Consider the following 13,616-nt stretch of genomic DNA (forward strand, 5'->3'; position numbering starts at 1 on the left):
CAGAGCTTGTTCTTCACACTGGGTGTCCTCTTGGTAATCACATTAATAAACACAGGACAATTAGTTTTATACAGACTATCCAATAAATCATTTGGGATCATAAGCCTCTCTTCTTTTTCCCCTGATGCGTAGCCTGGGGAAGATCTTCCCAGGAGCTGTGGAAAATGCCTAATTCCCATTCATATATATTAGTGTTTGGGGTTCAGCACTTTTAGGTTCACATCCTTAGACAGAAAAGCACTGTTTTGTTTCTCAATCAACAAATAATACATTCTTCCTGGCTACAGAACAGGGATTTGGGCAGTGCATGTCTCCTTGACAGCACTATATTTTGCTAGCTGGAGGTACTGATTGTGCTGATGTGTATTTCTTTAATTTCCATTTTCGTTTCCACTGAAGATTCTAATTAGATTCTGGTGATGCTTAAGAAGAGGAAAGGACTGTGTTTCTCTGAACATTATTCTTTCTAATGCAGAGGCCAGTGGTTTTCTGACACGCAGCATTTAGCACACCTGAAAACTGATGTCTGTCTTTAGCAAACTGTCATTTGTCAAACTTAACAAAAAATGTGCTAAGAGAAGCTGGGGAAGCACTACGAAGCTGGAGGAGAATCACAAAGCCTGGGTCTGGAAGCGCTGGAGTGCAGAGTGCTGATAGCAGAATGCTCCCTAGTGCAAGTTTCCAGGGAGCGTTTCTTCTTGGCACTGACACAGCCAAGTCTCCAGCTCCGACACAGATGTTCCTCCAGCAGCTCTGAAGTAACGCTGCTCGACGGATACAATGTCATACCCAGGGGTTCGTGATCCACCTCAGCCTTCTAAGAGGACTCGCTATTCATGAAATCAAATGCTTAGAGAAGCATGAGATGTGGAGCTTTATCTAACATTTTGGTACAGCTCAGTACAGCGCCGCTTTACATCACTGCAACTTTCTGCAAAGCAAACTCTTGGTGAAATCCCCTTATTTCCCTCTGATTGCGAACTGGTGTGAAGACTGGAATGATTTGCCTGTTGGAAGAATGTTGACTCTCGAGTGGGAGTCGGAGGGACTGCAAACAGTGGGTATTGTTGTGATTATATTTGCATCGCTGAAGCTGCTTCATTTGCTGGGACTGATTGATTTTTCAGAAGGTAAAGTGGTCAATTGCAGTTTATGCTGTTTGTAGGTGTGAAGTCTGATCTGCTAAAATAGACTTAGAGAGCATCAGGTATAAAAGCTCTGAAATGAAAAGGCTTGAAAAGTGGAAATAACGTTTAGACTAAAAAATCCTTGTTTGCTTCTGCTGGTTTTACTTTGTTATGGTAAACCAGAAGTAGATGCTAGCATAAGATTTGTATGTTGCAATGAATTGCCAAGTGTGTGTGAATGGACGTTTATTAGAAAGACTGAAAACAGTGAACATAACACCTGTCTGGCAGTTGCCTTTGAAAGCTGTTCACTGCTATAAAACTTCATAGATTAAGTGGATCTTAGTTCAGTTCACGTTTATAACATGCTTTGCTCTTCTGATTTATGATGCAATTAGAGTTTTGTTCTGTATCAATATTTGTGTGTTAAAAATCCATTTCATAGATAAATGCAAAACAGGATAAGCTTTAGGACCAAGTCTGCTCAACACATTTTAAAAAAAGGTATAGATGCCAACGTTTAATGTGGGTATTTTAAATATATATAATGAATATATGTTTTAAAATTCCTGTTTGCTTTCTCAGATTTCGGTCTGCTCTCTACTATATGGGTCATATCATTTCATCTACTCTTAAAGAGCACTTCACATTAATTTCAATGGGATATTTATTTCTATACAAAGTGAGATTTTTTCACATTTTATAGAAACAGGCTATTTCAGTCCAGTTACTAATGAGATCTTTTGCTGTCAACTTTTCAACTTTTTAACAAAGTGTCTTGTGTGGACTGCTGTAGTAAATAAAAGGTATTCACTCACTGAAGCCCTTGCTTAAAAAATACTGCTTTTGTTGGTATGTTTGTACTTTCTGCTGTGTAACTGCTTTCAGTGAGGATCACACAGCCATGGAGAGCCCTCCAGTTTTCCGAAAGATTAACTTTTCATCATGGAATAGGATCTTTGATGGATGTAGGTTCACATCATCACCTCATAAAATTGTTCAGCTGATAAAGTGTGAAATCTTTAACACAGCACTTTTATAGTTATTGAACTATTGAAATAAATCATTCTTAAAACTGTATGTGGTGAGAATGTATAATATTTGCTGTGTTACTATATAATGCACTGGCTATGGAATTATAAAATTACTTTTTGAATTCTAAACAAATGAGTAATTTTCTCTCAACAGTGCTTACTTTTTTTTATACTCTGGATATGTAGCATTTTTAACACCTTAAAAATCTGCTTACTAGATGTGTATTAGCTTCAACTTTATAACACATCGTAACAGAGAGAGGAAAAAAGATTAAAATGCAATATTTTTTTTTAGCAGACAAACAGTTACATCCCTTTCTTGATTTCTCACAGTATGATACTGCCATTAAGTCTGTGGGAAAATGTTCCATGTTGTTTCAACTGTATTAAATCACCTTTTAAAAAAATTCTCCCTGGTAGAAATTATACTGATTTTACTATAAATAATAAGTTTGAGACGATACATCAATTGAAGTGTAACTTTTTATTTTAGTGCACCCATTAGTGCCATGGTATTTCCTCACATGATAATGTAATAATTTCACTCAAAAGTACCTAGCAACATAAAACTGATCTCTAAATGTAAAAAGATTAAACATTGTAAAGTATAGTGGATATATTTATAACATCCCCAGTGTGGATAGTTCCAGTGACTTGGGGGATTTCCAGTTCCCCTAAGGCTGATCTGTGCTATTTAACTCTTCCATGTTTGGATACTGCCGTTACTATTAAACAAGAATTCGGCCCCAAATGATTAAGCAATATTTTATAGGGTATTCAGAACTAACGGTTTATTGTTCTCCTGCTGAATGCAAGGGCAGGTTTTCTGTTGATATACAAGGAGGACCATATTTGAATGGCCAGTGTTGATTCTGAAACCAAAATGAGCAATGAGCCCTCCCCGTCTACTCCATGGACGCAGGGCATGAGACATATGCTGAAACAAATCTGTTCCCATAGTTAGGCTTTCTGATGCCTTATCATGCTTATCTTAATGCCCCTGAAATACTGAAAGGTAGGGCAGCATGCTTGTCCCAGTGTTTGCCAATGCAGGATGGAGAAGACAGCTAAATGACAAGTCCTTAGTGGCGAACTTGTTACAACTCCACTGATTTTAGTGAGGTTGTAACGATGCACTATGGCAGTTTTTACCAGCAGACTGACTTGTCTAAACCCAAATCAAGACTCAGCAGCAGTAATGGGAGCAGAACTAAAGTGACCCACAAAAGCATCATGGACTGAGTAACTGGAGTGTTTCCATCCTTCCAGTTCACTTTTCCTCTCTGTCCACAGAATCGTAGAGGTAGCTTCAGCTTCACTACTCCTTAATCTGTTTGTACTGTGAAAATGCAACATTTGTTGCGTTGTAAAAATGAACAATATTGTTTATTTTTATAGTAATTTATACTGAGATATAAAATACCTTACCCTGTATTCCAGGCACTTTCACTATTATTCTTAAAAAGAACAAAGATAAAACAATAGTACACTCACAGAAAAATTTCTTCTTTAACACAGCTACTGGAGGTGTTCTACCCAGCACGGCTCGCCATGTGCAGTCATCTCTCTGGCAAAAATGGACTTTCAATTGAGTAAGCAAAAAGATGGGTCACTCACTGTGCTGTGACAGACAACCACCCTCCTTTACCTTACATACCAAAGGAATTATGGTGAAGGAGAGCTTGACTTGCCCTCACTCCTCCATGGGAAAGTAGGAGAATCCAGGCAATCTGCTTAGTTTTATTGCAGTGTTCAACATTTGGCAGGACAGGAAACATGATTTGATCCCTTGTCCCAGACTAGGGACTATGTGCTTCTACTTCATCCATCTGCCACTTTCCAATAAGAAGGAAAGGGACACCAGAATGAGGAGAAAAGTGGTTTCACTGGAGCCAGTGAGCTATTTCAGTTATAAGGACAGAATTGAATCAATACCGCTTTTACTAGAAGAGAATGAAACTCTCCTTTCCCTCTCCTTCCATTATTTTGAAAGTGGTTTGACACTGATCAATATCTTCCCTCTAGCTTCCTTGTCTGAAACTCTTGCTGCTGGGCAGCTTCCCTCCAAAGCTTTTGTTTTCTTACTCAGCTGGAAGGGGAAGAGAGGAGGTTGATCGGAACTGAAGCAAGGGATCAGAGCAGTAAAGCAGCAGCACCAGTGTTAGAGGGAATTAATCCACCAGAAACTTTGAAGGGAAAGACTAGCAAAATGAAGTATACACTTTGCGTTTTTGTGTCCAAAATATCTGTCAAGTGGTAGCTATAAGGAGACATTACGTAAATATGTTAGCAACTTTGTAAACATCAGAGGACTGCAGAAGTCGAAGTCTTTAAAAAGACAAATTTTGTCCCTCTTCCTTCATCATGCATTGATGATATTTTGAAGTGTAACAGCTCATACAGAAGTGTTTTTCTTTTGCTTGTGAATATAATCAACCAGTGTTGCAATCTATTCTAGACCCTGCTATTCCTCTTCTTTTCCTTCCACTGCTTTCTACCAGTTTCCAGAGCTTGTTATTACTTTCAAATACTTATTCAGATCTAAATTTAATGTCTGATATATGAGTGTCCCACAAACTCAAAATCTTTCATCTAGTAGGGCCCGCTGGTCCTAACATGTCTTTCAACTCAATAGGCCATCAAGGCTATGCAGGAATATTTGATCCTTAGCGTGACTTATTGTGATGCAAAGCAAAAAGCCTTTCACTTACAGATATCAATAAGTATATTTGGCTGTAAAGTCAGCCTTGAGAGTAAACAGAGTAATTTGTTGCTTTGGCCAGAATTGGGAAACTAGGGAATGGGGGTATTTTCTTTAAATAGAGACAGTTTTCTTAGGTACAGAAAGACCTTTTTTTTTTTTGTTGTTCCTTCTAATCTAATTGGTACAGAAGCCACCTCCAGTCCAGAAGTCATGTTAATACATTCGAGTTGATTTGTTCTGTCACACTTACATGCTAAAATGCAGTCTCTTTCGTACCTCAGATACTTAAAAGCACACAGAGGATAAGGTGCTGTCTGTCTGCAACCATCTGTGTTAACATGTTGTTAGTACTCTTATGGCTTTGTAAAAACAGTAAAGTTTAAATTGTTGTCTCAAGTGCAGTGTGAGTCTCTGCCTTAGAAAATGAATGATATAGGGAAAGACATATATGACTGACATTTTCTATTGCTTCCTACATTTCTAGGAAAAAGAACTCCGAAAAACAAAGGAGTTTTCTCCTTGTTTACATGTAGCTGATAAGAATTATCCGAATTTGGATATCCTACCTGTGCACTGGTGGCTGTACTACAAGTCCAGGTTCTAGCAGACTCTCCTGTGGTGCTCCCTCTCCTGCATCACTTTTCTCAGCCAGATGGGATGCAATGCTCCAAAATAAACAGGAAGATAAGGAATGTATCACACAGCAGTACATGTCCCCTTGCCTTTTCTCAGCAGGTGCTTATGACAGTTGATTAGGATCTGCTGTCCGTAAGCTGTTCAGTGGACATGGTGAAATGTCCACTTCCTACTTGTCTGTTTTTCTCCAGAGACACTTGTAGGATTGAGGAAACTACTGTCTTCAAAGCAAGCCAGTATCACCTGTCTCAAATAATTGTGTTCATGGATGATGATATCCCAGTGCCAATTCATGGCATCAAGGTACATGGGAGTATCAGGTTTCCTATGATCATCAGTGAATCTTTCACACCAGAAATGACAACCGATAATTCTTTCAACATCGATTATACTAGCACCTGTGCACACAGACTGCTTCTTTGCTGAATATGGCTAGATGAAAGGTGTTAAGTTTCAAGCATTACCTTTACAGAAGCATAATTCTTCCCCTCAGAGGTGAACGAAGTGGATTACCTTTTTCCTTTGGGTGTTTCCCCAAGTCTATTTGTAAATCTTAACAGAGATTCTGGATCTGTTCTGGTCACTGTAGGAAAGCCAGTCTATAGAAGCACAGCAGAGAACAGTTACTTCAAACCAAATGCAAAACTGCACTAGGTTGCTGCTTTAAATTCAATCTCAAATTGATGTAAAAATTGAGGTGTGAATTTCAATATGTTCATTTACAATGACATGTCTTCTTGGAGGTGTATGTTTCTGTATGCTTATTTTGGGTGCAGGACAAGCTGAAACTTAATGAAACTTACTGAAACTTGTAACCATCTGTTACATCTAGCTCAGGGTTGTTAAAGGTGTTCTATTTACTCTTCACCTTCCCTCAAAAACTAAGCTCTTCCAGGCTTGGGAGCACGATTTTGTTTGGGAAACACCATCTTGGCTAACCATCTGAACATAATTATATTGAAACTGAAGAATTTGTTTTGTTTTTCTTTCACTTTAGTGGCTTTCCTGCCTGGACCTAATGATAAGATGCACGAATGACATACAAGTGTAAAGTAATGTGCTTGATAAAGAAAAGCAAAAATTGTTCTTTCGTGTCAGAATCAGGGATATCGTACATCAGCCTAAACATTTGCTTTTACCAAACTATTAATTAAATGGGACAATTTACTTAAGAGTTTTAAGGAAGGCCCTCTTGGTTTATTGATATCTTTTCATCAACTACTTCCTGTGGACTTCTTTAGTTTTTTTTTAACATCCAGAACATCTGAATCACTGAGGCATAGGTCATTTTAGATCCATGTCAGTCTGAATTCAAAGTTTAGGTACTGGCTGTGTGAAAAGTGGAGAAAAATATTTAAGAGACCTTAAAACTACTGGTAGAAACCAGGAAGACTTCTGTAAAGACAACTTATGTGCTGTCTCTTCACATGACAGTTCACAGAAAGATCAGACATTATAAATTTTCTGGACTGCTTAGAGAAAACATTTCTTTTTAGTATGCACTCACCTCTTGTATTAAAATTTACTCTCTGGCTCAGGATCACACAATATATTTACGTCCTACCTTGGGGAGGGCTAATTTTTGAAGAACCCTTCCCTTCAATCATTGGATCCTCCACTTGGACTTTTATCTTCCTAGTCTTGAGGGTTTTTTCAAGAAAACACTCCTAGTGATAGTCATTTTAGCCTGAGGTATTGGCTATTTGCCATCAGGTAGGGCAGCTCCTCCTTGTATTCATCTTTGCAAAGATATAGTTACTTTTGAGCGTTATTTGAAGTTTCTTCAAGAGATGCTGAGTATTCATCTTAAGCAGATCACTCATCTGAAGATGTCTGGGGTTTTAACACTTTTTCCTCCATACTAGATCAGATGCCCCTTTCTTAGGACCGTTTTACTATCATCATTCAAGTACATTATGAATATCTGTGTTGAGTTCAAACACATTTGAGAAGAAACTGGAGTAAAATATGTTTGAATTGCCACTCAGAGAAGAAAAACAGAGTACTAAGTTTTATCAGGATGTAATACATGCATGAACCATGACCAGCCCTCCATCTAAACTCTTACAGACTGCTAAAATGAATTGATTCTTTGTCAACAAAGGAAATCAGAAGATGAAGGAAAGATCACACAGAAAACAGTCAGTATTCAATCATAACAGCTATTGCTGGACAAAATTGCCTATCTTTTGAAAGGGAAGGAGGTATGTTTTCCCAGAATTGAGAGACAAACACCAAAAATAAAGGTAGGTGACATATATTTGATATGTGTAGCAAAGCCCGCATCTAACCAGTGTGCATTCCAGGCATGGATACTGGAAGCTTCCTACAGAATGCCCTGCTTAGGCATTTTCCCTCTGCACTCTGCCATTGCTTCAGGCTTGAGCTGCTTTTAAAATGTAGCTCCACATAAAATAATTATTTTTAAGATGACAGATTTGGTATGACAAAGTAAGCTTCTGAAAAATAACTACACTCGATCAGGAGGAGAGAAAAGCGTTGCCTAATCGCTAATGTACTTTAGGGCTGAGAATCTAGAAGGCTTTACTGTTAGAGTATGATATTTGCAAAGGCATAAATAATCATTGTCTAAAGTGACATTATAGAACAAGATTAAATATGCGCAATGCTGGAATAACTGAATGAAAAAAGTCCGTAATAGTGCACTGATGTGGAAATAATTTAGTCACCTTTCGTCTCTTGACTTCTTAAATTATTTACTCCATGTTTGACTCAGGTTTTTTACCAGAAATCTTTGACATTTGATATTAATGAGACATGGGAGATCCTCAGTGAATTTTGTAGGGATTTATGTATCTGATTACATGCAAACCTATATGAAACACCAAGATTTACAAAGCAATTGAATCTGTTTCATGTAATGTGAAAATAATAACATAATTTACAGACATTATACTATAATTTCATTGTCTAGTAGTTAGCTCATAATGAAAAGTCTTATGGAATTAGCTTTGGGAAAAATTGCAAAAGCAGCCATAAAGCTGGTTTTGCAATCTCATCTGGACACTTAATTCTGTATGACTACTTCATGTTACTATAACAGTATAAAGAAGCACAAATCAGGCTATTCCGTTTATAGAAATGTAATATGGCTATACCCTTCCAAAGTCTGTAGCCTATGATCTCATAGAAATAAGAACTCTTATCCTAATGGTAGACTCAGTGCATGTGTGTATGTATGCGTGTATATTTGTTGAAGAGAGAGAAATAATCTAAAATTAAGACTTTGTATACCAAATTTTAATGCTAAGTAACTTTTAATGGCTGTGGTATCCTGAGGGGACAACTATGAAATGGAAGGTCTGACATGGCTGCAAGTAGGGTCGCTCTTAATGTTTTTTTAAAAAATATTGTCATTATTGATCAATTCATTATTTGTCTGTAAAATATGTTACTGCAGACTAGTCTGTATTTCCATATTAAAATGGTAGGCTATTGTGCAGATTGATTATTTCATGTTTGCTTGTAAGTAGATAGATGGATTCCATATGTGCATCTGCCTGATTTTGGATATGTGTATAGATGAACAGACCTTGAATGTTTCTGGTAGGCGTCTGCCCATATTTTGGGTACATTTTCAGCCTTCCACTAATCACTTAAGAAAGAATGAGTTATGTCATATAAACAAATCATTGTTCAGACAAGAGGGCTTTTGAAAGTTAGAAGGAGGGATATTGATCGAAGTTCCCTGAAATGAGTCAAACTAAAATAAAGTGCAGTAGATGAGTGACTGTTTCATGATGCTCCCAAAGGTGGCTTCTTCCTTGCAGACAAAACTGCTGGGTTTGGAGTGGAAGAGTGAATTAGAGGAGAGATGTTTGAGAAGTAAGGGGAAAAAAAAGTCTAGTTTGCTTCGTGGTCTGTCACCAAATGAATAAGTAGTGAGGTAAAGAGGGCCTGAAAAAAAAATTAAATATAATAGAATAATTAGGAAATTAAATAGAAAGGCTCCTGAGTTTCGGTGAATTACCTTTTTATGTCATGTGTCAATCATATTACATTTGAGCGTGTACTCTGTGTAAGGAGAGGAAATGTAGCATTCCATGCTCAAAAAAAGGTTATTATATTCCCCTGTGATCTAATAGGGCACACCTTACTAAGTTGTGATTCTCCAGGTATCACACAGTGACAGAAGAACTGGTTTCAGCCTAGCTATATCTGAAAAAATGCAGCCATAATGTTTAACCTATGTACTAGCAGTTTGATCTATAGCCTTCCTGTAAATTCTTTAGATTCCTTTGTTTTCCAATAAAAGCTTGAGTTCTAGATTCTACACGTCATCATGAAATTTGAGCTAAGGCAAACTGGGTAGGTCAGCAATGTTATATTTATGAAGCAATAATCTGAATTCCTCCCTCTGAGATGGCAACAGAAGAATATTCCGCTTGATGTGAAATATCACTCCTGCTGAAAGATAGCACTTTCAACAAGCAATAGAGCAGTGGTATTGTTTACATTGAAATACTTACTGCTAGTTATTTTTTACAATATTATGTGTGATTGTTAGCCTTAGACTATTGGCTAATCTGCATTCTATTCCTACTCTCTGTGTATTTCTTCTGTAGTTTAAGTTGTTTATAAGGTGCTTTATTATTTCTCTGACAGACAGGTACCCAATTATCAGCAACTTCAATTACATAATTAAAAGAATCACAATTAAATAGTAAGAAAGCTGGGTTGGCATTCAGGAACCCTCATTATTATTTCCTTCCTTTGTGACCTTAGGAAATCTTCTAGAAAGTGGTGAAAATTTTACTAGTTAACTCACTGGCTGTTGTGAGAGTAAATAGGTTAGAAGTTGCATCAAATGCTAAAGTTGAGATTTTGTAAACCAAATAGGCACTCTGAATCCAACCAGAAATGTGTTGGCATCATTCAATACCCAAGACTTTATTTTTTACTATGAATAGTATATACTTTTTTGTTGAGAAAGCAGGTAGTCTCATGTCAGATTCCAATAAAAAGCTGTTGTAAAATAGATGACACTAAGGTTTTACTGCAGCATGGTATGTTGTGCTCCCATCTACTTTCCTCAGTAACAAAAGCTTCATATTACCTATTCTAAGACAAACCTTGCTGTTTATTCTTTGTTCATTATGAGCAATATAATTTATTTGAACTTGTATGTATATATGTATAGAAAGGAATACACTCCTTTATAAGATATAGAATACATATATATGCATATGCAATGAAATATATACAGAAAATAATTTTAGATTTCAGTTTATGGTGTACTAAGTGCAAATGGATGGATTTGCAGTATCTCAGAGACTGCATATGAAAAAAATTCTTTCCAAATTTGCATTTCCTTTGAAGTATTTCAAAATACAGGCCCTATTTCTCAACCTCTTACTCACGTGAATAGTCTTTTAATACAACATATTTGTAATATGAATGCACTTTTAATTTCAGCACAAGATGCTATTTTGTTATTAAAGTGTGGAGATTTTCTATGGGATTCTGTTTTCCAAAACATAAGAAATCTATTTCATTTTAATTTAAACATGGAAAATAAATTATAAATAATAACTTCAACAAAATATTTTATAGTTTAACAGATTCTTCTTTGTTATATTTCAATAATGATGCACTGCAAATAAATAGTTTTTTGTTATATTTCAATAATAATATGATTTGCATTGCTGAGAAACAATAAATTATTTCCAGTTCTTTCTCCCTCTGGGCAATTTTTCATCCTCATTACTGAAGTCACTAAATGGAGCCCTATCAATTAACTCTCAATAATTGTTTTGGGATTGGGTTCAGCCCCTGATCCTCAGGTACATCACAAAACTGAAACTTTTCTGCTTGCTTTTCCAGATGAACAAGTCTAATGCATTGCACTATAAACAGAGGTTATACATGTCCATCACTTTATTCTCTCAGCAGAATATTGTGCACAGTGCATTCTGAATATAAAATCAACACAGAAGTACAGGCTGCTTTTATAAAAGTAGAGAGCCTCGAACTAATAACAATAAATGGGTGCTTCACTGTGTACCCATATATTACCATGAATTTGTACTTCTAGCTTTTTTCCAAATAGAGATGACATTGCTGAAAATAGAGTTATTAAAAGCTGTTATTCTTTTTATCTGTGCCTGGTTAAACATGTATCTCATGGACAAATGCTTGAACAGAAGTATCTGAAAAGTCATAATTAAGTAAAATACTTAGTAGCAAATTCTTGCTTTTATGAATTTTACTAAATTGTGAAATTTTGTATTATTTGTATAACCAGAGACAGTAATCGTATGCATTCTATTGGTTATTATTTAAAAAATAAGAATGTTTCTGCCCAAAGGCTTTACAGTTCAAGGGCTGTTTCTATTTGTACTGCTTCAGAAGCAGCAGAGAAGGCTGGTGGCTCAGGGAATAGCAATCTCATTTCTAGTTCTCTGCTGCTGAGAAGGAACAAGTAGCAGCAGGTCAATATTTATGGCAGCTCACCTTTTCTTCACTCTCTGTGGCATCCTAATGAGGGACATCTGATGGGAGGGAGAGAGTGGGGATTCAATGCAATGCTTACATGAATAGAAAGCAGGACAGAGTGGGTCCTCAACTCTTCTCCAGAGTTGAGGAGGTGGCGAGCGACTTAATATTTGCACGCAACAACATGCACAGGCAAGTGGAGATTTTGTGTGTGCTATAAAGGTAGGTCACATCCAGGTCAAGAGGCATTGCAATGCATTTTTTTTAAGGAGGGCTTAGAACTATCAGAGGTTAATTCAGTAAGAGAGTTAAACACCTAAGGAACTGCAAGGAAGGAATCCAGCAGGGTTTGTTAAGGACCTGATGAAATTATCTGTCTTTTAAGAGTAGGTTGAAGGACAGTTAAAACAGACTTCACAGGCTCTTGTTCATTTTTGCTCTTCTACTAAATGTATGTATATGTATGTGTTCACATGTATGTATGGCCATGAAGACAAAAAAACAGGCAGAATGTGGAGGGGCGTGGAAGAACACCAAGAAAACTAAACTGTTTAGGATATTCTGTTGTTGCCATTTTCCCAGAGAAGTATAGTTATTCCTATTTGCTGTAATGGATGATACATGAACATTTGAAAAACGACTGCTTTCAAACAAAGGAGCCTATAATTGGCAATGAGGGAATATAAAGAATGATGCATCTGTTTTTCAGAAATGTTGAACTGTGAGAATTGTGGCAGATTTCAGAAGAAACTTTTCTGAAAATCAGGCCACCTCAATGCAACTTCCTAGATATGGATCTTTGTGACCCAGCTTAGACACCTACATTTGAAAAATGCAGTTTAAGCACTGCATGCTATTTATCCTTAGCAGAAAATCTTCTTTTTTGATGGTTTTCAGAACTTTAAAGTCGTATGATCAATTTCTTCAGTGAGATGAATCCAGGCAGGTCTAAAGCATGGCCTAGTACTTAATTTATCCAGCTTTTGGTGTTTTGCTGTGGAGTGTAGCAGATTCAGATGGCCAGGAAGCTGTCTGGAAACTACATTAATCTACTTCACACTGAGAAAACAATTTTTATAAACTTGTTTTTTGAATAATCTCACTTATTCATGTTTCAGTAAAGGCTAGCCTTACCCTGCGGGGATTAAGAAGCATTATTTAACACCAAGTGATTCACAATATATTACTACTGTACTACACAGTTGCACATTTCTGTGAAAAAATGAACTTACTAATGGTTTTATTACTTTAATCCTATTATAATTGAATTCATAAATTAGAGCATTGCTTCTGCTTTGGAATGTATTTGAGAATGGTTAAGAGTGTCTAATTCTAAAAATGAATAGAAGAAGCCCCTGTGTTGTCTCTACTTGGATATTTTAAAAGATAAGTAATAGCTTTCTTACTTTCTATTGCTTTCTTTGCAGTTGCAGTCATCTTGCAAATATTTCTCTGAGTTGAAACCTTAGTTCCTAAAAAAGTATATAGAGGATTTTTGCTATAAGTCTTTGTGGCTCATTGTGAAAAGGAGGAAGGAAGGAAAAGTAAGTTAATTCTAACTTTAGAATTGAGGTTTTGTTTATTTTCCTTTAGTGGATATAGAGAGAAACTAAAAATGCAAACTTTTCGCAGAACGTAAAGTCAGGAATTCATGGGGGT

At 36.6% G+C, this 13,616-nt stretch overlaps 1 protein-coding gene across 4 annotated transcripts in view; it reads left to right on the forward strand.

Moving 5' to 3' along the window:
* The window catches only part of KCNIP4 (potassium voltage-gated channel interacting protein 4), a 335,504-nt gene that overhangs the window by 217,535 nt on the left and 104,353 nt on the right, over nt 1-13,616 (forward strand). For 2 of the 4 annotated variants that reach the window (XM_086463677.1, XM_086463678.1), the window contains exon 1: nt 1,019-1,130. The exons of the other annotated variants lie outside the window; for them this stretch is intronic. In XM_086463677.1, the coding sequence (XP_086319803.1) occupies nt 1,019-1,130 (112 nt within the window). Of the gene's footprint in view, nt 1-1,018; nt 1,131-13,616 lie in introns of those variants that run through there. 4 annotated transcript variants of the gene reach the window in all.

The sequence above is a fragment of the Leptosomus discolor genome, chromosome 4 (genome assembly GCF_034619465.1).
Source record: "Leptosomus discolor isolate bLepDis1 chromosome 4, bLepDis1.hap2, whole genome shotgun sequence".
Lineage (NCBI taxonomy): Eukaryota > Metazoa > Chordata > Aves > Leptosomiformes > Leptosomidae > Leptosomus > Leptosomus discolor.